At 34.4% G+C, this 26,948-nt stretch overlaps 1 protein-coding gene and 1 long non-coding RNA gene across 31 annotated transcripts in view; one reads left to right on the top strand and one right to left on the bottom strand.

Annotated features, from left to right (window-relative positions):
- The window catches only part of NRXN1 (neurexin 1), a 709,571-nt gene that overhangs the window by 420,682 nt on the left and 261,941 nt on the right, over positions 1 to 26,948 (bottom strand). For all 30 annotated transcript variants that reach the window (XM_072035416.1, XM_072035414.1, XM_072035413.1 and 27 more), the window contains one exon: positions 3,310 to 3,748. In XM_072035416.1, the coding sequence (XP_071891517.1) occupies positions 3,310 to 3,748 (439 nt within the window). The remainder of the gene's footprint in view (positions 1 to 3,309; positions 3,749 to 26,948) is intronic.
- LOC119716312 (uncharacterized) overlaps positions 370 to 26,948 on the top strand; it is a 49,235-nt gene continuing 22,656 nt past the window's right edge. Inside the window, exon 1 of the long non-coding RNA XR_005264142.2 lies at positions 370 to 795. This is a non-coding gene — a long non-coding RNA (uncharacterized lncRNA). The remainder of the gene's footprint in view (positions 796 to 26,948) is intronic.

Raw genomic sequence — 26,948 nt, 5'->3', positions numbered from 1 at the left:
ATTCTAGGTACCCTTTACACATTATGTGCTAAAGCATAATATCATAGTTGTCTTGAGGACTGTGACCACAGCATACAGCAAAGAGTCAAGTCACAGCATTGAAGCCACTGTCCTTCACAGGAATTCAGAACAGCCACGAATACTGGAAGGGAAACCAGCTCACATGACAGGAGGCAGCACTTGGTACCAGGTTGTGTCCTGTGATGTATACTTAGCCAAAAGGACATGCTGCTGGACAAGGTGTGTTCCCTTTCCTCTCTTGCATACCTAGCAAAACAGATGCACTTGCTTATTACTGGAAATAGGGACTCAGGAGATGCTGCTCACTGCAAATCAGCTTGTCATGTAAGGAAGCACTCAGAGAAGGTCTTACAGGCAGCATGGTGGGATTCTAGGGTGATAAACTTGTAGAAGATAGGAGGTTAAGATCTCCAACAGTAAATGAAATTGAAAGGCACCACCTCTTCCCTCTTCCTTCTATCTCCCAAAATCTCAGGGGATCAGCAGAATTACCACTGAATAGTGCCTGGATGAGTACAAATAAAAAAATGTGCTCTAAATAAAATTCATTCCTTACATTCTCTCTGCCCCAGCCTCCAACAAGGTCAGGACGAAGGCTGTACTTTAGAGTAGATACTCCCTGCAACTAAGAGTCCAGAAGAGAGAAAAGAATGAAAAATAAATTGAGTACTTGCTGATCCAGCTAATGCTAAAGTCAAGGAAATCAGCAAAGCTCCTTGAGAAATGTCACAGCTTTCGATTATCTGAGGAAGCCACTCTGCATTGGATTGAAGGGTAGGAGTAAAAGGCTGCAAAACATATGGGGGGAATAGAGGGAGGGGGGACAAGGAAAAGAGAGTGAGATTATTTGATCTATTTATTCATCAACAGGAGAATCGCCTCATTTATATTTGAAAGGTTGGAAGTATTTTATCAGCAGCAACAAGAAAGCTTAGGAAAAGCCGAGGTGTTGTTTTTTTTTTAATATATATATATATATAAAAGATATATTCATACAAGGTATATATTCATACAAGGTATATTCATAATGTATATTTATACAAAAATTCAGATGATGAGCAACTGAAAAGTGATCGAATCCATATAATTTCCCATATATTTGGCTTGGGCTAGAGAAAAGAAATGAAAAAATGTCCTGGAATATTAAGATGGGTTTTATTATTCATGGAAGAAAACATATCAGACCTACATGCATAAGTCATGAAGAAATAATCTAAACATAACATATCAATATATCCTGTTTCAATTTGAAAAAAAAATGCAACATATACTTCACTTTATATTTTAATCATTAGGCATTCGTTTTATTTGGTTAAATCTGATGGTTTAAGATACTACTCAGTCAGTATTTTCATCAAGAAAAACATCATTGCCACTGTTATGAGTAGTTCTCACACTGTAAAGTATTACTGTATGTATTGAAATCACAGAAAGTTTTTTGACGTCTGGTTCAGATTTCAGATAAAAATTCAGAACACCAATTCACATGTCCACATATCTATTTGCTATTTCTGATAATAGTTTAATGTTTCAGGGCAAACAGGTGATATGGTGCTCTGCAAGAGTAACATGGTATATGAAGTTTGGCTGTTAATAGAATTATTTTTTCTTTTATGAAGATATTTGACTATTTAAAATTCTACTTAAAAATAATACGCAATCCTCATCCTTAGGTGAACATTGCTTCCTAAAATTAGTACACATTCTTGCTGAAGTCCAACAACAGCTCTAAAGGTTTAAATATAACACAAGACAGACTCTCTTAATGGTACTCATGAGCTGCAGTTTTTTGTGAAGCAAAAGTGCAGAACATATCTTCAAATATAAACAATCGCTAAGCATTTATTTTATTCATGGTTGTGTTCACTTTGAGTGTAAGAATAAACTTTGCTTTCAGTAGAATCCAATGGGCAGTTTATTACAGGATTTATGCCTCATGAATCACTGAAATAGCACTTAAGAAGGATTTCTGAAATGAAGATTGTAGTGTAAATAATATAACCACTGGATGTTCAATCACAATTGAGGTTTTTGAGACTTTTTTTTTTATCTGAAGAAAAGCAAATACTTAACTGACATACTGATATTGTAATCAAACATACTGTTTGAATTCTAAGCTGAAAAACTCAGAAATAAATCAAATCATTATTTTTCATAATCTTAGAGCAGATGAATCAACTGAATTTGATCTGACTTTCAGCATGAATTTGACTGAAATCTTCAGTTTCAACCTGCACTTACATTTGCTCAATCTGAAATCTGATTTGTGTATATTTAGAAAGTAAGTCATAAAACAATGACTGGGTGAAAAGTTTCAGAAAACAGTTATAAATACAAGTCATGGAAAAGGAGTCAGCAGAAGGAAGAAGTGGGAGAAAAACATGAAAGCGAAAAGAAGGGGGAAAGGTTTGTTTTTTCAACATGCAATTTTGGAATATATATAAGCTTCAGATTGGATATTAATTAGAAAATTCTTCAATGAACTAAATGACAGGCTCTGTACATCATTCCCTCCAGCACCCTGCTAAATCCTGGCACGAACTACAGGAAAGATACCATAGAATTGGTCTGTCCTCCGATTAATAGATATTGATGAAATCAACTTATATATACTCTAGATCAGATGCAGCTGCAACGCAAGAACAGTTTTACTAGTTAAATGCATTACATGCTGTGACAGATTTTAGTAGCATTAGGAACAGGTTAGAAATTTATTTTATTTATACCATTGTCAGAGAGATAGTTCATCAACTACTGTAAAATTCAAATCATATTGACATAATTTCCATTTCTGCTGATGTGTAGTTAGCCACACATTAGCATATCATTTAATTATGCTGAGGTCTGCTGACATGACTGCAAGGTCTGTGCTTTTTCTGTGGACAGACTACTTCCAGAGCTGGAGATTACTTACAGTTGTGTTTTTTTTGTTTGTTTGTTTGTTTTGTTTTTTGTTTTTTCCCTTAATTTTTGTTCTTGAAATTTGCCTCTTCAGCTATTTGATGTAAGTAAGCACAGAGGGAGATTACTGTTTGTTTTTGAAGTACACAACACACTTACTTGCAAGATTAAGTACCTGATTACCCAATAAATGTTAACATAAGATATTTATCTCTGAAAGTTGTTGTATTCTGGTATCTGACAGGAATGACTATTTTTTTAGATGATGTGCAACTAATGGTATTAATATCATATATACCCGATATTCTGTCAGATACAACATTAAAAAAAAAAACAAAAAAACAAAAAAACAAAAAAACATAGTTAATATTAAAACAGAAAACTTACCTGACCGTCCATCCCTTTGAAAGTCCACATGGTACCATTCACCATCATTCACCTTCTTCTGCAAGGCTTTTATTTTTATAGTACCTGAGCCCATGTCTAACAGCAGGTAGAGGTGACCATCAAGCATCTCAATGGCAAAAAAGTCAACCTTCACCATCTGTGGGTGTTTGGCATCTTTTTGGTGCCTTGGTTTTCCATGACTGAAAAGAATCAAACCATTTGGCTCAGTTGTACGAAAGTCAAATGATATTGAGCCTGTTTTCTTGGCATTCCACTTTGGCAAAGAGATGAAAGACTCTGGCGTTTCAAATGTGATTGGATCTAAGGTTGCAACATTCTCACATTTAAAGGCTACAACCCCATGAATCTTCATTTTAGGATCTCCTTGCTTGGCAAGTCGAGATAATTCCAACCTGACATCATTATTTTTATATACAACCTGCAAGCAAAGTAGAGACGTTACTAAGGGGACTTGAATTCTTTTACCAAACAAATACAATCCAAAAAGAGCAGATTATCTAAAGAAGAAGAATAATGGCATATGAAGATGATAATTTACACATACAAATATAATAACTATAATTTATTGACTAATGATTTAATAATAGTTTTCATTAAAGTGAGCAAAGTTTTTCTAAAAATATCCTTAGAGTTAATTCAAACAGTCTGAAAGAATCGGTACATAATTCCTACTATCAATTGCAAATTAGCTTGTGTGGCCTTCATTGCTTAAAAGCTTTCTTTGCACAGTCATTCTACTACATTAGAAAAGGATTAGATTTCTTGTTCGTCCAACCCTTTGTCACTGTCTCAACTCTTCTGTTCACGTACAGAAAATGCACCAAGGTCAGATACTTTATAATTTAACATCTTTTCAGTTTGTCCTTGGGGCTGAGGAATAGTAGCATCCATGTTATTCATGAAGCCATAAAACAGAGACAATAGTATCATACAGATTGAAATAGACAAAAACCAGAACAATCTTTATGCCAGTTCAATTGGACAAAAGATAAAACCACTTACATACTTTTCCTGACTGAAGAGTTTTATGATAAAAATGAAAGACAATATTAGTTTTAAATGCAATTGACCTCTGCAACACATGCTTTTGATTCAAATCACATATTGACTCTGTCCAGAGAAAGCTGACATGATATAATCATTTCCCAGGGTTCTAGTCTTTATTAGTGTATTTTGAAATTGCCACTATTTCTGTGTTGTCAAGGATAAAATGACTCCTTAAATGAAGGTCTTCAATAGTAAAAGTGTGCAAAAGTATTTTGTCATTTTTTTTATTTGTTCAATAAATGATTTATGCTAAAATACCATTCAAGAGATGAATATGACACTGTAACATAAGCTAAAACTTTCTTCTATGTTTCTGTTTTCCATTATGCCTTAATTAGCAAGCAATTTGGAGCAAGAGCAACAGCTCAGCAGATCAGAGCGGTTTGTGCTGAGAATTTTTAATCTACAAACCATATAACAGTCAAGACTGGATCACATCTGACCTCTCATCCAGTGTTGCAAATATACAATGTAGTCTGATGCTGATTGAAGCACCAATCATTGGCTTAGACCTTATGTCCCTAATAGAGAGTGTTTGATGAATACTTAGGATAGAGTGTCTGGATTCATTTCCTCTGAAACCTAGTCTGAACACAGATTAAACCCACAGAGCAAATAAAGTGGAAGTCATATAGTAAGGACAAGAGACAGGGGATGCATGGCAGAACTGTGCTAATGTTAGAAACGACCTAAGGTGGCATACACGACAAGGAACAGTTGTTATTGAAAAAATCTTTTTGAAGATAATATAGTACTAAAAATTAGATCAATCATCTTTTCTTTTTCTTTTTCTTTTTTTTTTTTTACTCTAAGAATTTGATTTTTTTCAAATCTTGTCAACCCAGCAAATTTCTACATAAACCATGGCAGAATTAAAAATGTGTCCTAAAACACATTTGACCACTTTCTATGGCAAGAAAGTGGTGGGATTTTGCATAGCTTCCACTTCTTCCAAATCAGTTGCAAGGGGCAACCTAGACTAGACTGAAAAACATTAAAATGAGGCTGAAGGATATAGTAAAAAGAAAGAATAAATGGGCTTTTATTAGTACTAAATCATTGTGTTCACAATGAAAGCAATTAAGGCAATTAAGAACACAAGGAGAAGATGTTCTCTAATTGACAACCAAACAAAGGTAGGTACCAAGATAATAAAAATAAACATAGAAAGAGAATTGCTTGTTTATGGACATAAATTCAAATTGTTTGATATTACTGAAAGCTGGTTGACTGAATAATATAACTAGTAGTGATTATCTATGTCAGAAAACCTGAGCTGAAAAGAGAACTAAGCTTTACTTTATGTCTAAAATAGCTCTATAGGCTTTGAAATCACTTGCCAACTTAGAAACAATAATTTTGAACATAGTTTAAAGATCTGACGAATTAAGTGCAGACAGGAATACCAGAAATATTTTTTTTCAAGAACGGGTCACCAGATAGGTGTTTTAATACACATCTTATGGGGGAAAAATTGCTAGAGCACTTTAGTAAGAGGCAAATATTGGAAGTTTTATACTACCAATAGTAAAATATTCTTGGCATCCCAAAATATTGTATATGGAAGGAAGCAATTTTATGATATGTCTCTTCCAATATGCAAGAACTGAAATTTATCTCAATTAAAATTTTTGTAGCTGCTGAAATGTGTATGATTACATCTTATTACGTTCCTTGTGTGCAAACAGAATAAAGTCTAAATCTACATCTTAGTATGTTTATTTTCTTTTTAGGTCTTAGGATGTTTATGTTATTTTTGTCTCACAAATAGACAATTTAAAACTGAATTCTTATAGATAAGCAGTATTAAAACAGAAATATGAACCATAATTGAAAACTATAACTGAAAAGAACTGAAATGTTCACTGAATGCAGCTGGCATTTGAAAACCTGATTCCTGGTTTGCTCCTCTCCCCACCTTCCTGTCCATGAAGGATGTACTCACTCATCAGTGAAGCAAGGCAAAAAGGAAAAAAAAAATAAAAAAATGAAAAAGAAAAAGCAGTATGTTCACAAAAAGTAGTCATTAAATGTGGAGAAAAGAATAGTAAAGAATAATTATGAGGCTAGTATCTACTTTATAACTCATGCAGGTGTATGCTTCAGGACTGACAGCCTCTAGGGTACGAGTAAATTCAATTTGTAAATTCACTCCTCATTTCTTATTTTCAAGGATTTATTTATTTATTTATTTTCTTTCAGGGTACATAAGGATAAACATGTTTCTAATATTATCTATTGCTAACTTCACACAAGATAACCTTCACATTCTTTAATTTTAACTCAGTATATTCTCCCCAAAATAAATATAAGGATCCACAATTAATCAAGTGAAGGTAATACACTTGAATAGGAAGAAGAAATATCTTTTGAGTCACATTCACCATCAGTCCTGCACAACCTACCACTCAGTATCTTTGCAGTATCTATGTGCTTTACTAGTGTCTACAGGGCTGGCCCTAGCAAATAGATTGTTTGCTCTCATGCTCTCTCTCATACCCAAGCCAAACCAATATAATTTTCCTGTGTGTGAAACTGCTAGCCCTGATGGAATTGTATTGTGCTATTAAGAGCATCTCAAATTTGTCTTTCATTCACTGTATTCATTCCAGTAAATATTAAGTAAGAGTGAAGACCCAAGTCTTCAAAATATATAACAACCTAATTCCTGGAAACTGCAAAAGGTCACCTAAATTCGCAAGATAAAAGAAGCAGTTAGCAATTTCCCTTGTTACTTGCAACATAAAAATGCAAAGTAAGGGATAAAATTATTTTCCAGGAGAGAAAAGGTATACCTATATATAGCAATTTACATCAAGATATTCTATATATAGGTATGCCTATATAGGCCTATTTGCTACCATCTAGGCCAACCACCTGCCAGGTGGTGGCCATATAATAGTGCTGAGTTTCAACAAATAAATCCAGCTAAGAGACAGCAAATAGTAACTTAAGTTCAGCATTCTCCTTAACATGGCTTCTTGTCATCTTGGCACACAAGCAGAATCAAGTTATGGTTCCCAAAGATATATCTTTGGGAAGATATACCTGGTATACCATGTATACACCCAATATAATTTATTGGGAGCTGGGGCCCTAGTAGGCAATAGACTCTACAGAAAAAATGAAGAATTCACTACATATCTTGCCAGTGGTCATGGTGTCTTCAATAACAACAAAAATCTAGTATAGCACCAATAATAATATATTAATAAGCTGGTAACCTATAAATGTATGAGGGACTTTGAGAAAAGGTGAAGGAGAAAACAAGGAATGTACTGTTGGTATTAGAGATGTATACTGAACACACAACAGGTCGACTATTAGATTAAAACAGCTCATATAATAAAAACACTAGTATGAACAAAACCTGGTTCTTTCTACTTTCCTAACCATATTCCATGAAGTTTAAAACTAGGAAAAAAATGCAAAGGCATTAAGATTCAACACCATTTTCAATTCAAAGTCCAGCCCTTTCCACATGAAAGATTTCTTTTGTATTCCGTACTTCAAATATTATCAGTGAAGAAATAAATACGACCAGTAAAATAAAATTTTCAGAAGACTGACCACTGTGTTTGCAACAAGCTTCCAATCACTGTGATTAAATGCCTTTAAATTACAATGAAGCACTTTTTTTTTTTTCTAAATTGCTTTATATTATGACAACAAAACAGGATCCCTAAGGAGCTAATCACATTGTCTAATTTGTAGCAACTAGGTTTCCTCTAGAATCAAAGATAAAACAGGTGTTCAGAGCACCTACGTTTGGATCTTGCTCTGAAGAGCCTATTTACCTACGTGGTAGGTGAGGAAAAATAATTTTCTAAATGCAATTTGAATGAATCCAGGCTCTAAGCCTGTTTTAAAAAATGCATTTTATATATATTTATATTACCATAAAGCAGCATTTTCATATTTTCATGAAACCTATATCACTGGGTTCATTACTGTAACTTCACTGATAACAATGGAAATTAATTCTCTAAAATGGAGACCTGTACCATCCAAAATGGCTAAGGTAGGTGCTGCTAACCTACAATTTTATGCTGCACAGTGTAGTCAGCAGGAGATAACTTACTGATGTCAGAAACTTGCAATGGGATTACAGCAAGTGAAGCCTAAGGCAATTTTATTAGCATGTTTTAGCAGTCAGTAGAATCTCAATACTCATTGAGAGCTACCTTGTGCATACAGTGTTATATTCAGAAATCCAAATTCAGAACTGACCATTGAGAGTTGTCATGATTGTTTTGGAATTCACTAAGAGGTTTTGAACTAATCCATGAATGTCCTCTCAGAGGAGACTTGCCATTTTGTTAATACACCTCAAATAACTTCCAAGCTCCAAAATAATTATGTCAAGCAATACATTAAACTACAGATTATTTATAACCCTCCCCCCCCCCCCCCCCCAAAAAAAAAAAGAGCCCCAGTTCAAAGGTTTGCAATGGGTTGCATTTCTGAACATAATATGAATGAAATCAGCTATTCAAACCTATAGGTTTATGCAACTTCATTAACAGGCTTTGTTTTCTGAAACAGAGAAAAGATTAGCAGTTAGAATGAAAGCTACGAGGGAGTAATTCATTTATCCTCAGATGAAATGCTTATACTTTTTCTGAGGTGCATAGGTATGTGATGGTGGAGGTGGTAGGGATGGTGCATTTAGAGAGGGGTTCATTCTGATCACCTAAACAAAAAAAAAAGTGCCTGTGGAGTCCTACTTAAATGGAAGGTAAGTCTCAGGAGAACAGAACAGGGTTCCACAGTAGAAATACCTGGAGGAAATGATAGGGGGAGGGGAGGGGAGGGGAGGGCTGTTCTCAATGAGATCCCAGTCTGAACTCCTGTCTGGGATTGCCCCAACCCAGGTGCACCACCTTGCACTTGGATTTGTTGAACCTCATTAGGTTCACATGGGCCCAATTCTGAAGCTTGTACAGGTCCCTTTGGATGGCATCCCTTCCCTTTCCTTTCATCTAATGATAAAATGAGTACATCCTATCAGCTGCTCCACTCAGCTTAGCGTCATCTGCAACCTTGCTGAGGGTGCACTGTCTATGCCGTTGATAAAGACATCAATAACACTTGCTATTAGATATAAGGATTAGTAATCCAGAGATCTGGGTTTAACCTGGATCTGAATGCTTCACAGAGAACTTAACTTCTCTTTGGTTACCTGTACAATGGATACATTATTTCATCACACGCTAGAAAATATAAACTTGCTTGAAGTCTGCATCATCGACATTGGGTTCAGCGGAGCCTCACCTGAAGTCAGTTGTATCTATCTACACATACATTTCTGATAGCAAATGTCCTCCTCTTTTACTGTTTAAGGAAGATGGTTACCACTATGACAAAAAAGTATGATATTCTGACTTTCTAGCATGCAACTACAGACTACAGAACACATTAGCAATTCAAACAGGAAAATAAAATATACTCAATCTTGTCAGAAAGTAGATTCAATAAGGTTCAACTTGAACAATACATGTCTCAAGGTAAGCTTAAGAGTGTATTATGCTATACCATGATAATACACTCAGCTAGTGCTTTAATAACACTCTGAATGGCTAACTAGAGATAATAATTTTGTGATATTTATTGTTTCTGTAACTAAGCAACATGAACATCTTCTGCACTCATCTTCCTTAATATTACAGAATATTTTGCACAACAGACACTTAAAACTTCTGTTCACACAAAACAGATATACTTAATGCACACAACAAATAAATGTTCTATTTGAATTGCTTATTATCATATCCTTGCAAATTCTAGGCACGCAATTGGGTAACAAAAAAGAATGGATAAAAACCAGCATAATTATACAGAATTCTGCTATGAAATCAATAGGACTATTGTAAAGTGTCACTGCCCTACCAAACAATGATGTTAAAAGAATGTAATGAATCGAACAACAAATAACTCAGAATTTGGTACAGGGAAGATATCTTAATTATTATAAGACTATAAAACACTGGTAATGAGAACATACACTTTTAGAAAGTAATCCTGTACTAATGGAAATGGAGTAAAAATAGTAAGGCATAATGAGTTTTACAGGGCACTGTTTTGAGTATTTGCTTTACTTTAAATTCACTGTGCAGTACTGGGAAAAACACCCCTGTTTCATGCATTGGACACTTGTTTGCATAATTAATACAATGGTAAGAGCTGACTTTGCAGCTCTACTGGGCTCTTCTGCTGGAGTTTCAAATACTGACATCAGAACTGCTTGCTTCTTTTCTTTCCTGCTTTGACTGCCTGAATAGAGACATCTGAAAAGCATGCCTGAGAAAGCTTTATATGGTGCTTTCGTGGAGAGAGAGGTTATTGGCATATTGTTTACCATTTTATATTAGCAGAAATTTGAAAATCAACAACCTTAATAATGGGATTGTTGTTATGTTTTCCACCCTGCTGTGGACACAAGACATTTGAAGATCTTTTTTTCCCTCTTCAATAAACTATTTTGTTATTCTCTTTAAGTCCTGCTGTCAGCTGCCAGACTGCTAAATGTTTCTGACTGTGGTTGCTGTGTTTTCTGTTTTTATGAACTGGGTTCAAGTTTTCTGTCTGCTCCTCCCACCCTCCCCTTTTATTTTAATTGCCCATGGCAAAGACACATAGAAATTTCTTGGCAACATCTAAATTGTAGAATTTAGGAACAAGTTGATTCCACAGAAGTTCTATCAGCTCACAAGCTGGAATAGAGCTTTTACCAAGAAATAAGTTACAAACTAAAACTAACAGAAACAAAAATCACCAAAAGGAAAACAAAATGTATTATTTGATGTGAAAGCAGCATCACATTAAAACATTACATAAAGTCAAAGGAAGAAAACAAATGATATACTATTTCCAATGACTATTTGGGAAATGGAAGAACTACACAATACTCCATTGTGCTGGCTTTCTGTTTTTTCCTCCCCTTTCCTTCACATTGCATCTAGAACTACCAAAGACTACTTCTATATAAAAGGCAAAAACATTACATTTTTTTCTCTTTCCCCATGTGGTGGTTTCACCCTGATACACAGCAAAGCTCCACCATGCTGCCCTCTCACTCCTCTTTCTCAAAAGAGGAAGGTAAGAAAACATGATGAAAAATGGCTCATAGGTTGGAAGCAGTTTAATTAAAGGAGAATTAAAAAAAAAAAAAAAAAAAAGTAAACTGCAGAAGCAAAAGGAGAAAACAATTATCTCTACTTCCCATCAGCAAGAACTGCTCAGCCACTTCTCAGAAAGCAGGGCCTCAATATGCATAACAGTTGCACAGGAAGACCAACACTTTAATGAGAGCTCCCCCAAACAGCACAAGGGGACAGAGAATTGGGGTCATGGTTAGTCCATAACACTTTGTCTCTGCCGCTCTTTCTTCTTTGCTCTCTGCCCCTGCCCCACATGGGGTCCCTCCATCCTGTCATCCTTCCCGAACTGAGGCTGTGTGGGCTTCCACACAGCTCTTCAAGACCTGCTCCCACATGGCTCCATACCACAGGGTCCATCCGTCAGGAGCAAACTGCTCCAGCACGGGTCCCCCATGGGCAGCAGCTCCCCCCAGACCCCCTGCTCCTGCGTGGGCTCCTCTCCACAGGCTGCAGCTCCGGTCCGGAGCCTGTTCCTGCAGGGGCTCTCCATGGGCCGCAGCCTCCTCCAGGCCACATCCACCTGCTCCACCAGGGGCTCCTCCACGGGCTGCAACACGGAGATCTGCTCCATGTGGGACCCACGGGCTTCAGAAGGACAGCCTGCTCCATCAGGGGCCTCTCCACAGGCTGCAGGGGAACTTCTGCTGCGTGCCTGGAGCACCTCCTGCCCTCCTGCTGCACTCCTATCTAGGTGTTTGTAGGGTTGTTTCTTGCACAGTTTCTCACTCCTCTCTCCCAGCTGGTGTTGTGCAGCAGTTTTTCCTTAATCAAGTTTTCACAAAGGCATAACTAGCATCCCACATTTTCTCCACTTCAGACAGCAGTTAGTCTCTTTTGGAGCTGCATGGAATTAGCTCTTAGCTGACATGGGGCAGCTTCTGGACTCCATCAAAGAGGCCACCCCTGCAGCCTGCCCATCTCTTGTGTCCCCCCCCCCACCTCCCTCAAAAAAAAATAAAAAAATAAAAATGAATAAAAAAAAGCTTTCAACATAAGCCAAATACATCCCATTAACTATTCCTATTCAAGATCAAACTCAAGAACTCTCAAGAGACTGCAAGAAAGAGGTACTGTAAAGCAAAACACAGTGATTGACATCATAGGGTTCAAGTCTTGCTTCTTTAGCATAATATTCTTTAAATACTAGTTTTCCAATCTTTACCACATAAAGTTTTAAATTCAAGGTCAGAAATATAAGAAACAAACTATGGGAAAAGGCAACAAGAATGTAAATATAAAATAAATATTTATGCTAACATCTTGACTCAAGTGCATCTGAAAGCAATGTGGCAGAGTTATTGGAAAGTAGAAATACCTTTAATTAAGGTAGGACTCCTACGAGGAAAACAAAAGTCGATTATTTTTATTTTTCCCCCCCCAAAAAAAAAAAGAGCCAAAGAATGAGCTTCAAACTGAAGATAAAAGCCAAAACAGACCCTACACAGAATGTAATCTTAAGTGATCTTAAGATATACAGAGACAAAAACATGTTGAGAAAAAAATCAAAAACCAATATATGTAACCTACATGTCTTCAAATATCTGAACATTTTTTTTTTTATATTAAACATTTTACAACATACATACAAGCAACTATAGTCTGCAATTAAATGCATAACGTCAGTTCTGCATATCCTTTGGTGAAATTAAGGGGGTTTTGCTCCATTTCTCACCAACTTTCCTTCCTTCAGCCTCTCCCATCAGTACATTAGTAGCTGCCAACTGATGTCCCTTAAATTTATTACTTCTCCACAATAATAAATTACTGACTGTCTTTTTCTTCCCCTTCTCTCCCACTTGCATGTTTACTCTTGCATCTAGCTGAATAACTAGCTCTTGGCTGTGTCTTTTTCTGGCTGCTTTCTGTTTTGGACTTATCTGCTCCATTTCCTGACTCCTTGTTTGAAAGAACCTTCTGTTCCACTGCTGAGCAAATAGCCCTCTAATCCTACATTGAATTGCCTTGGCTATTGTATGAACTCACAGCTAGCCTCCATGTAGATAGTGTCCTTCCTTTTCTGCTTTGTTAGCTGTCTATTCAGTAAAGTTGTCTACTGGTTGACCAACTACAGAAACTTTCCTTGTCTCATTCTGGTAGCTAGCACAGTACCTAGCTAGGTTAGCAACTCTCTGATTTCTGTTTGTGATACTGCTACAGAAACAGTTTATACAGTTATTTATATATATATGGTTAAAATCTGCCCTGCCATGACAGCTATAAAGTCTTAAAATAAATTTCCCAGCCATACCAATAACTTTCATCTTCTTTTCACATCCACATTCCTGGAATATCACCAGGAAAACTGTTCCTTAATTTCAACTGCCTGTTCTAATGAACCCTTATAATTTTTATCTATATTTTACTTTATTCAATAATATAATTTCTGGAAAACTCTTCAAATTGGCATCTCCAAGCATGCTGCCTTCTCAAATTCTAAAAAATTAGAAGCTAAATTTTGCGTAGTACTTTAGCAGAGATGTAAGAGGAAAACTGGGACTCTTCCACCTCAAATACTGATCTGTGTGTATGACTAAAATCAATTTGATTCATGCGATATTTTTAAGGCATCTCTTCTATCTTTAAGGCACCTTTAAGTATCACCTACCTGTGGGGCATTTTATATTAATTTTATGGAGGTTAAAGCTGTCCTATCTTTCCCCTTGGAGGGAGACTTTCTCAGGGAATGTAGTTATAGGACAAAGAGTAATGGCTTTAAACTAAAAGAGGTTAGATTTAGGTTAGATATAAAGAAGAAATTCTTTGCTACAAGGGTGGTGAGATACTGGAACTGGTTGCCCAGGGAAGTTGTGGTTCCCCATCATGGATGGGGCATCCCTGGATACATTCAAGGCCAGGTAGGGTAGGGTTGGGCAACCTGGTCTAGTAGAAGGTGTCCCTGCCCATGGCAGGGGGGTTGGAACTAGATGAGGTCCATTCCAAGTCAAACCATTCTATGATTATGATTCTATGCAAATAAGCTTACTGAACCAATCCCATCATCATTATTACAGTATGGAACAGGAATATACATACTTGCTTTTCAAGGTTTGGCATACCTCTGTAGTGAGAGAATGAACCTGAGATCACATACTTAAATATGGTTATTCTGACAGATAGACTCCAAGCCCGAGGCTTTGGTGTCAGCTTAATGCTAAAGAAATGTCAGATAATAAAATTCCCATTTGGATCTGTGCTGAGTCCTCATCCTCAAGCAAAATCAATTCTTTTGACAGATAATCACTAAAAACCTGTAATACTACATCAAACTTTGTGTAAAAACATTCAACAAGAGCAGCTTGCCAAACAAAAAGAACTACCAACAAGTACCTTCACAAAAGGTATGAGTGATTATTGATATCCAATATATATATGCAAACTTTTACCAGTTTATTGTTCTGAAAATATTATAGGCTTCCTAAAATATTTGTGCTTACAGAAGTCTGTCACAATAAACACACCTCACAGCATTATTTGTACAATACTTATAAAGATCATTAATTCTTACTAAAGGGTAGACAGTGCAATTAAACATTTCTCACTTCCACATGTCATTGCATACATGGATTTAATGTTTTAGCAATGATCTGGCCTTTGTTTTCACCTTTAAATCCTTTTTTTTTCCTCCATCTCAAATAAACTATACAACATGTAGCTCTTTATATCAAGCTAATTTTGAAATATCACATCAGAAGAGTGGGAGGAAAATTCATCTTTTCCTCAGGAAAAAAAAGATAATTTTCTCACTATTTTCTCTATAATATTGTATTTGGCCTACAATGCATTGAATTAAGTATAAAATAATATACATGAAGCATAAAGAAAGAGTTTTGAGCACCAAATCTATACTGTTAACTATTGTTGGTGTTCATCTCATTACAACTGCGTTCAAAAAATTTAATACAAGGCTTGTCAAAGAGTTGCTTTTTTTTTTTTTTTTTTTTGTGTGTGCGTGTGTCCAGGTTTACAAATTTAACTTTTAAAAAACTGTAATAAAAGCTATTCCCTTTCCTTAAAATAAATTGTTTCAATTTGGATTAAAAGAAAGTTCTCCCTCAAACACAGTGCAAGGATATTTCAAAACCGATTACTACAAATCAAGACAATGATTGATCTACTTAGAAAATTCGAAAATGATTTTTTTACTTTATGAAGACTGTTTTGATACAAAGAACATGTCTGACCTTAGAAAAAGTGAAAGAAACAACATGTTGAAGGTTATTTCTGATATTCCTCCATCTCTGAGCTCTCAGCATGGTCCCCTAGCTGACTACTGCAAAATGCTTTCAAAAGACAAGCTTGGAAACTAAAATCCTTAGCCAGCCCTGATATTAATAGTCATTGACTCAACAGATACACTCTTTTTATTGCATGATTTTTTTCTGTAAGTCAAGCTATTTCTAAATCTGTCTCATGGGAATGATGAACTTGACAACTTTTATGCTTCTTAACATCACCCTCTAAGCTTATAAGAAAAGAGAATGTGGCAAACTGATTAACATGACTTATTTAACCTTGGAATATCTGTTCTTAACATTTACTTAGCTTAAGTTTGCTTTTTTTTTTTTTTTTTTTTTTTTTTTCACCCCTGAATAAGGGATTGCAAAACACTTTTACTGAGTTTATCAAATGGCATTGTGGATTATAATCATAGGTTACTATCACCAAACTAGGACCAATTTACAAAACATCAAAGAAGTAATAAATTTGGTGGGCTTGTTTTGTTTCTCAGGGAAAAACATAAATTTGTTCCTACTAATTTCTCCTATTTTTATTTAGATATAAAAAAAATAGATTATAATAAGAAATAATATATATATATATATTTTAATAAAACTGATCAGAAGTTTGCTTACCTATTTCAGCAAATCAGGTTTTCACATCTTGAAACTGAAAAAATGGGACCCCAAATAGCAGATAAACCAGAAGTATTTCCACATTTTTTATGGTGTCAGCTGTCTCAATCATTTTGCTTGCATGTACACAGATGGCCCAAAATACATAAGCTTTTACCAATGTAAGTTACCCTGTTTAATTTTTTTTCCAACACTAGATACCTGACTTTTCCACTTAAGTAAAATTATTAGTATTATTATTAATAAATTATAAAAATAATAAACACGTACAAGCTATCATTGTTATAATTAATAGTTATCTGAGTTGATATCAACATAAGAATTCTTTAGAAATAACTAGAGCATCAAATACCTAAAAAAACAATTATGACCTTTGCAATGAATGCCCCTTTGAGCATACTAGAATACTAAGGTATTCATATAACCAACTTAGGAGATATATTTTTAACTTCCATTTGATATTTGCTGAATGTTTTAAGTGTATAGAGACTATTTTACATGAAAATCTGAGGAAAATTTAAGTTTAACTTTCAACCAAATATGTAAAAATAATTGTAAAAAGACAAAGGATACCTGTATTTTTAATTTGACAATTAGATGGCACTGAGATAGGCTCAGTAAGGACATACAGAATTTTATACTTCTACAATTTTTTTATTCATTAAACAAGATATTTTGAAGTGTATGTATCAAACGAAAAGAAATATTTGTTTTCTGTCTCATTATGCCTTTCATGTTGTCCAGTCAATATTTAGAAAGAATTCAGCATGTGGTAGCAAAGCAGAATCCTATGTTTTCAACAGCTCTTAAGCATAAGAAATTGTCTGGCTGAAATCACTCTTTGAAAGAGAACAAATAGACTTTTTCTTATACAATTGTATTAATTTAATAGCACAAACACTGTATTTTAAGTAACTGCATATTATGATTCTTGTTTAAGAACCTGACTAAATTAAAAGAGAATTAAAGAATTTGATTTCCTAAATAGCAATTCTGTTTCAAGCTTATCTCCTTAGTAGAGTCCAATATTAGCCAGTTTCAAGTTTCAAGTTTCTGAAAGAAATACAATGAGCACTATTTTTTTTTTTTTTTTGGGTGGTGGGGGGGGGTAGAACCCTTCAAATTCCAACTGTTGCTGTTTTTATTTTTATTTTTTTAACAAAAAAATAATAATTACATGCGTGCGTGTGTGTGGACATAAAATTTTAACTTCTGTCTTTTAAAATACAATCATGCAAGCAACAACAGATGTTACATTCATTCTAAAATATTAATCAGAAAAAATCCATTTAATTTTGCTATTAGAATCCTGAAAGAAAGGGCAAGTGGTGGAACAAGTCATTTATGGCAATAATCATACCTATAATCTGTTTTCTACTCAAAAAAAATTAAAAAAAACAGATTTCACAGATTTCATCTGCTTTTAATAGATTCAGCTGGTCTGGCTCATGTTAGATCCAGAAAAAGGTAGGAAAGGACAATACCTCTAATCATCAAGTGACACATGCATACAAACACAAGTAACTTTTATTCTCTGTGAGATATTCCATGTCTTTAAAGGTTTTGTCTTGTCTTGTTTATGTTTTTTGTTTGTTTTTAGTAATAAACAATAAATTCAGAACAAAGGATTCACTTAATGACCTTTTTTTTTAAAAAAAAAAAGTATACATCAAAAGTATACATATACTTTGTATACAAAGTATACATCAGTTTAAAAATTGTCAAAGAAATTGCCGAAATAAAACAAAATATTATGAATATTATCACAATGGCTATACAAACAAAATTTAAACTACCAAAATGGAAACATGCTGTAAAGTCTGGGTAAATCTGATCCCTTCATACCTTATACATGAACAAGATTCTTTAAACAAACAGCTTTGTATGATCTTAAGCTCAGAGTTCACAAGCATTAATATTCAGTACCATTTTGGAGCAGTGAAATGTTTGTGATCAATTTGGTGAAATCTGTTGTGTTCATAAGAGTGAAGAGAAGCACAGAACAGAACAGCTAGCTCTACTAACAGAGTTAATAGAAAGAGAAGTATACTACTACCAACAGTAAATTAGTATATCTTGAAAACAAATTGTGTAGGGACCTCAGTATTGACAAATAACCATTCATACTGTCCAATTTTACTGCTCACTTTTGGAATTTGATGATGCATTATAATATGTTCTCACACGTCTTTCTATTGTTCTAATGCATTAGTGTAACACATCACCAAATAGATATTGCTAATACAACAAAAAACTAGATAACATGGAAGAGATGCCAGAGCATAGTCCGAACACTTTTGATCATAAAAGATGTATATTTTCCAATAAGACAAAGAGAATCTTGACTAAAGTAGTGGAGTAAATACATACAAATGTAAATACATATGAAAGTTGCTCTCAAACAAGGTTTGCAGCCATATAATGTCCAATTTGAGAATTTCTATTCCATGATTCTGAAGAAACAAATTCAACATCTTCTTCCCATTTTCTGGCTGCTTTTGTCTGCTTATTGGCTGTCCTTGGAAATCCTATGTGCGTTTTTTTTAATTTGCCTAATCTCATACAGAGCAAAATATCTTTTTTCTTTTTTTTTTTTTTTTTCTTTTCCCCAAATAGAATGATTGGTGAAATATAGAAAAGGATTTATTTTTTTTTTAATCAAACATTTTCTTGGAGCAGTTTTCCTCTATCTTCCATATTTCCATTTTAATCCTGATGTCACTGAGTACTGATGAATATTTATTTCAATCCCATCTACAGAGATATGAATATTTATGAACACAGCAGTGGTTGACCTGCAACTTGGTTTTTTTTGCACACTGGACACAAGATGAGAAAGGAGGAAGACTGGACTTTGGTGGTTTTTGTTTGTTTGTTTGTTTGTTTTGTTTTGTTTTTGTTTTTGTTGTTGTTGTTGTTGTTGTTTTGTTTTGTTTTTTTTCATCCATAAGAACTGCCTGAAGGTGAAGGAACATCTTGGTCCTTATGGTCTTTATTACATATATACATAATCAATGTAAATGTCTCTTCCAGCCTCCACAGCAGGAGATGAACATTAAAAGCTTATGGATGCTGAGGACATTCAGTATGAAATGGAGTTCTTGCTAGTATTTCAAAGAGTAAACATTCAGAAAATCTTACAGTTAGGAGAGGAATTAGTTCCTGAAAAAAAACAGAGCCCCCTTCTATTGCACAGCCTGTGTCTGTGCAAAGCATACACAAGCCCTCAAAGAACTGTTGTTAGCATTTGGGAGAGAAAACACTTTTTCTGAAGGTCAGCTCCCTGATATAAATATTTTCTTAAAATGCTTTGTGTTCATTTTCTTTGGATCATTATAAATTGTATGTTTTCAAGTCAATATTAGTATCAGGACTACTTAGGAATCTTAGAACATAGAAAGAAACATATATGGAATAAAGGATGAAATTCAGGTTCCAATAGAATCACTGGATCTGTAAGCTTCCAGTTTTTCCTTCCTGAATACTCCCCTTGCCACAACACAAACATCCTACACCTTTCATACTCCCCTATTTCCACCTCTTCTTTTAAGCAGTCTATTTCACAAAACGTTTTAGTGAATAATGCATACAAAACACTGTTATGGGATATTGATTTACTAAATTTGTGATGAACTCATTAGTATTCACTGAGTAGGGAATGTGGGGAATGTTACAGAACTTCCTTCAACAAGCAAAAATCTGTAACACATCTCTAAATGATTCACCAAAATGACTTGCAGCAAATCTATTAAGTCCTCTAATACACCTCTCCAAGAAAAGCAGGTTTCCCCACAGAATAGCTTCTGCTTCTTTATGCAATCTGCTGTGAAGTATCAGTGAAGACTGAGATGGGGCTTTTACCAGTACCTTTGGGAGAGTGTTCCACTACATGATCTATTCTCACTGTCAATCATTTTTCCTAATGTTCAGCCAATCTAAATTTTCACTTTAGTAATCCCATTGCACTACTCCCCTTGTGCTTCTGTGCTTTAGTATTTACACTCTTCAAATATGTATAGTCATTATTAAGGAAAAAGCAGTCATTTTTTTCCTTCAGCATATCAGTTTTTCCGTGTTTGAATGCTGTCAGTCTCCCTTGGATTGCTGTATTTCTTTGCACATTCCAAATAACTGTCAGAGAAATTCGTATTTGTTGTTGCTGGAAAAAATATCCTATACAGAAAACACCTTACTCTCCCGGCTCCCCCACATTTTCTCATGAACTTCCTTTCCCTCTCCCAAAACTCCCACCCTTAATCTGCTGTTACATTATCAAAAAGGCTTTAGAAATAAAAAAAAAAAAAAAAAAAAAAAAAAAAAAGCGTTTTAGAGTTTCCAATAAAGGAAACAAATTACCAGTGAGATATTTTACTGAAAAAAAGAAACAGATAAACAAACACCAACCCCCATATATAATGATTTTGGATACCTTCTCCTAACCATAAACTACGTATTGAGAAAACACATTGCATACTGAGAATATCTTTGAGATCAGCTATGCTTTGTTCAGCTATAAGGGTCTTTCCATTCTTATTTCAAATGCTTTAGAACAGAAGTTTAAAAAGGAAAATAATTTGTCCATCTCCCCTTTCTTCATTGTTGCCTTTATCTTCATTAGAGACCCTAACTCAGAATACCAAATCCTTCACCTTTCACACTTCAACGATCATTACATCGATATTGTATTGACATACTTACTTCCAAATGCCAATTTAAATACTTTTATGATAAGCACTTATGTCTGCATTCAGTGCATTCTTATCTACCTCATCCAGGTTAACTTTTCTTTATATAAACTTCTGAATCACTTGGTAATCAATCTTCTAATAATTGATGAGGAGACTACACATTTGCATGTCTCCCCCATTCATCTCTGTCAAGTTTTGTTTCCTGTTTTAAGACCTTATATCCACAGTCTGTTGAAGTCATACAAGTCTGTATGACTGATAATACTTGACCCTTGATATAACTTTGAGGTTGAGCTTCCCCATTAAAGCTGCTTTAAATAATAACCTTTCATTTAATGTCCCTTCAGGGTGACTATAGAAACCAAAGGTTTCTATATTTGTAATCTAAACTACCCTTAAAAACTGCAGAGGAGCACACTGCTCTTCATCATTCTAGCACAGTAAACTGATGTTACTTCTGCAGTGGATTTTAACATTAGTTTTTCACTATTCATTACACACTGTAGTTATTTTGTAGTCATCTTGAAAAGTCATAGCTTTAAATTTGTCAATATGGATGTTGAGAGGACTATAGAACATGACGTATAAGGAGGGATTGAGGATACTTGATTTGTTTGAGTACTTACAGTAGGGATATTATTTATTCTCTGCCACTTGAAACATGCCAAATGTTAGTTTACTTTGTTCAGATTTCTTCACTGGAATTTTTTTCAGTGGTTTCTGTAAATATTTTAAATGTAATGTTAACCTATTTTCTTGTTCAATTTCTATCTGTCTTATATAAATTATGTTACTCTCATTTATACTAATGCCTTTTAAAATGGTTATCTCATTAGGTTCATCTGAGCCTGCTAATAGAGTCCACATATACTTTCACAGAAAACTTGCATATTCTTTCTGGGTATTTTCTGTACTTACAGCAAAGGTGCTTCGTGGCTCTGAACGCTTTCAGGATATCTCCATATTCTCAGTTTTACTTTGACAGTGAACATGTATGTTATGCTACCTGAATGTTTCCTATACTCTACTTGGTTACTTTAAATGCCACTTAACAGTCCACATAGGTTCTGAATTCTGGAACCAAATAATAAATACTCAAACAAGTAGTCACTGATTCAAGATACTTGTTTTTTCTTGTTCAATTGTTTTAGAGTATGGAGGAAAGTTATTAAGGGCAGAACAAAGCTAGAGACCTAAGTTTGCAACTACAGTTGAAATCAAATTGTTCTTTTCAATATTTAAAAGCTTCTATAAGGAACTTACTTAACAGAGTAATGCATTTTAGTGTTTCTAAATCTAAATAGTTCAGCCCTCCTTTTTCTTTTGAAAGAGTGTGAATGTGTTTATTTAGTGTGCTTAAAAGAGAAACTTAATTCAAAAGGCTTATTTTTTGATAATACTGAAGATGTTTTAAGAAAAAAATATTAAATAGCTTTACATCCAGAGTAAAGTTGTCAACATCCCTGAGAGTCTCAGAGTAAGCTTCCAACTCTTTTGCACACATTCACATTCTTAAGAGAAAACATTACAGCTTTCTGGTTCAAAATTAATTACCTTACCAAAAATTCCTATCCAGCAAAACAGCTGGCATAAACAGCATCCCTGGAGGTGTTCAAGGCCAGGCTGTATGAAGCCCTGGCCAACACGATCTAGTGGGTATCATACCTGTCTATGGCAGGGAGGTTGAAGTAAAATGATCTTTAAGGTCCCTTCCAACCCGAGCCATTCTATGATTAAAAAAAACACCCTTATGATTCTGCTCTGTAAAACACATACGTTACTGATATATTTATTTTCTGTACATACAGCTCCTACAATCTTACCTGTATGCACATAAAGCAGTAACTAAAAATAGATTGAAGTTAAGAGACGAGTACTAGATTCCTGCTTCTTGTACAAAATTTCTGTGTGTCATCAAGTTAACAAGTTGTCAAATATATACAGAGCTATAGTCATCACCTTTGTAATAGAGAGAGTAGTATCTTTAACCTTGTAGGACTGTTATGAAGGTTTATAGACTACAGAATCAAATGTTCTGATTTTAGGAGAAAGTAGTATTACAATAAATGCATTTAGATCTTTTCATATTTATAATATGAATTAATACTTATTTGAACATCTTGAAAGATTTCAGAGTACTATAGAAACAATTAATAAATATGCCATTCAACATGAGTTTGACCATAGCCAGTCCAAAGCTGACATACTCTGATTCCTGAAAATGAGCAGCAGAAATACACAAGTATTAAGAGGTTCTTTTTGCTTTAGTTTGAGCTTTTTTGATGTGTAAGTCTATAGATTTTCCACAGTAAAATCTTGATATAACACCTTCTGAGGTCAGTGGGAGTCAGTATCAATTACATGAACAGACTATGAATCAGATTTAATTAGATGGAAATTTGTGTGTTGATTGATCTAGGAAATGCAGGAAAAAATACTGAGATGTAACAGCTAAATTTTGAATGTGCATACTTAAAATACAGTAGTTAAAATAGTATATCATACACTTAAATATTCTCCTTAATTTTATTAGTGTTTACCATGTCACTCTTCCATACACACATAGATGTATTCTGGATGGAAATTTGAACCCTGTAAGTTAAAAGGATACTGAATAGTCTAGGAACCTCAAAACCAAAACCAAAACCAAACCAAACCAAAACAAACAAAAAAAAACAAAAAAGAAACAAAAACAAACCAACAAACAAAAAAACTTTGAGGGTGTACTGTCAGCTTAACAATATGTTTGGTAATACAACTTATTACCAAATTTATTACACATAATATTAATCTAAAACTAGAAAAAAATATGGAGAATTAAGAAGACTCAAATGGTCAGAAAAAGTATAATGAATAATGTTAGCTGAATAAATTGTCATCTACAACAAGCACCGGAGTTCTTCTGCCTTCAATCTACTGCTTCACAAGGCCTATGGTTTCAGCCATCTGAGAATTTGATAGTATTTTGCAACCTGCAATGAGTTGCTGTATGTATCACCAGAAAATAAGCCACAGAAAATCAAGCATTACAGAGCTTCAGATCATGGAACAAAGAAGCACTAGCACTAGAAGAACATCTAGCACTCTGCCAAGGCATACACAGGCTTCATAGAGTGCGTTGCAAACCAACCTAGCAGTTACATGTGGAACTTTTAAGAAAAAGAACAGCATTCAGATATGCAAAATCCCAATGCTTCATGACCATAACACTTCATGACCTAAACATAAGGATCTCCTTTACGTGCTACAGAAGAGACAATGTTCTACTAACTGAGATGCTCTTTGAGTGTGTTGTGATGAAGGCAGCTTTGATCCTGTACTGCTGAGATCAACAGAAGCTTTTCAATTTTTGAGTGGTACACAGGGTCAAGGCCAATAAAAAACAAGTAATGCATTACAGAAATAATGTAGGTATAACTGATTCTAATGTAAGGCAGAAGTATAATATAAGTCAAATTTTAACTACTATGGATAACAATGAATAATTCCTAGGCTCTTCCTAGGAATCCATAGAGGCTCTTCCTGTGCTCCCCAAAGCTAGAAGTCTACCAGCTAGCAATCCAATTTTCTTGCAAAGGATTCAGTCTTGCTAATACTTGTTATATTGGGTTTCAGTCTTGCTAATACTTCTCATACTTGTAAAATAAGTCAACCGGTGTATACATGCAAACTTTCCAACTTTTTAAAAAATACAATAGGAGAAGCCTTCTCATTTGAAAACCTAAAGTCCTTCTACTCACACTTCCTGGAAATAAGTTCTTCGTGGTTCCTGTGGATGACTCAACATTGACACAATGAAGGTGAACAACTTTGAAAAGTACTTGATGATAACATATACCATGCTGTACAAAGGTTTACATGCTGAAGACCAAATGGATAGGCTACTTCCTTGAGAAAAAGGATTTTTATTGCATGAGTACAAACCATACCCAGTAGTGTCCTTCACATTAAGGGACCAAACAAACCAACACAGACACAGAAACCTGACCATGACACTTTCATTCCATAGTATTACGCTCTGAGGGAAAGCATTGGGAAAGGAACTAAAATGGGACAAGCTACTTTCCCATTTGTAGCAAAATCTAAATTGACGTGTACTCACTTTTTCACTACATTAAATACATCTGTGGAATTACAAACACAATAATCATAAGAGAAATAAAAGTCCTATTGATACTGTTTTTTCATGTGTTGAAAAAACAATTACAAGCAATTACAACAGAAGTGTAGAGAGAGGAAATAAAAAAGCAATTAACAAACATAGTCGGAATAATTTCATTCCCAATAAACTGATACAGTGAAAAGCAAATGATTGATTTCGGGTAATATCTACCCAGTCTTGAGATTTCTCTCTTTTTCACGTATTTGCAATGATGAAAATCAATATCTCTATCCATTGCAGCTACAAAGCACAAAGTTTCAAATACACATACAGTGTATACACATACAACACATAGTGTTTTATGACTAGAATCAGTATTTTTCTAATATTACTTTTTGAATATAGCAGCTTGCAGACCTAGGACCAGCAAATAAATTGCATCAAAGCCTCAATTCCTACTCATAGAGTAGGAGATTCACTCCTTTAACACAGCAGCTACCACAATAAATCATACTGTATGGTATCAATACAAACTCTAAGATGTTTTATAGGGCTGTACATTCCAGACTTGCACATGAAGCATCTTATATTTAAATAAAATTAGTTGTGCCGTTACACATGTTGTTAATAATCATAAATACTGAGTAGTACATCTTTCAGCAGTGTTTCTACAATAAACACAGTGTTTGTATAGAACTAATCCTACCACCATGATCTAAAAATCAATAGTCATGTTAAAAGTCAGGTGGTCTGGTGTTCATATCAAATTGGTATCAGACTCAACTGTGTAGTTGTATTATTCATTTCAATTATAATTATGTATACCCCATAATTTCTATGAATAGTAATATAACAAACATTTAAAATTATTATTATTTTTTAAAGTAAAATTAAATTCAAGAATGTTAAATAAAACATTCAAAATAGCAGGGTCATGTTGTTTTTTTTTTTTTATATGTATGGAGCTGTTAAAAACAACCATTTTAAAGCTGACCAACACCTTCTACTCACATATTTATGCCCTTTTTTGATAAGCAGTGGCATTTTTGCCTCTTGCAATAAGCTTTATAAATTCATCAGGGAAAGGCCTAAAAATAAATTATTCCTTTGTCTTTGGTCCAAGACATCCCATGTCTAGCCAGTTACAAAATATTAATAACTTCAATTTTGGCAGACTACTAAACTAGACGTGAAATAATAATTTATGATTGTCACATATAAATTTAAGGCCCTTCACAGATTCAATTTACAAGAGAAATAATGGTAAATTTGGCAGTTCTTTACCTCCAAAGTCTGCCTTCTCATCCTGAATAAAGCTTACGTGTCATAGGAAGAGTTTATTATGTGCCAAATACTAGATATTATGTTTGGCATACAAGATATTTAAGGGCTTTATCCCTTCTACTCACTTGTATATCAAATGTACATTAAATGGATATAGAACAGCACAGATATTTCTTATCTATAAGGATACCTGAGTGTATTCTAGGAAATATGAATGAGGTCTGCCTATGAGAATATAACATCGATTATAACCTGTATAAAATTTAACATCAGTAATGAATTGCCATTGTTCTTTGCATACATATCTAAGGAGGGCCATAAGTCGTCAGATGAAAGTGTCACTAACAAAAAAACACCTGTTATGTGAAAGAACTGCCACACTTTATTCTCTGAGAGTAAGAACCTGAACTCCTTGGCATCTGTTAATATTTAGAACATTTTGGTAAAAATGTACCCTTCACATAAACTTATGATCAATGAAGGG

The sequence above is a fragment of the Anas platyrhynchos genome, chromosome 3 (genome assembly GCF_047663525.1).
Source record: "Anas platyrhynchos isolate ZD024472 breed Pekin duck chromosome 3, IASCAAS_PekinDuck_T2T, whole genome shotgun sequence".
Lineage (NCBI taxonomy): Eukaryota > Metazoa > Chordata > Aves > Anseriformes > Anatidae > Anas > Anas platyrhynchos.
This window is presented reverse-complemented; position numbering and strand designations above follow the sequence as displayed.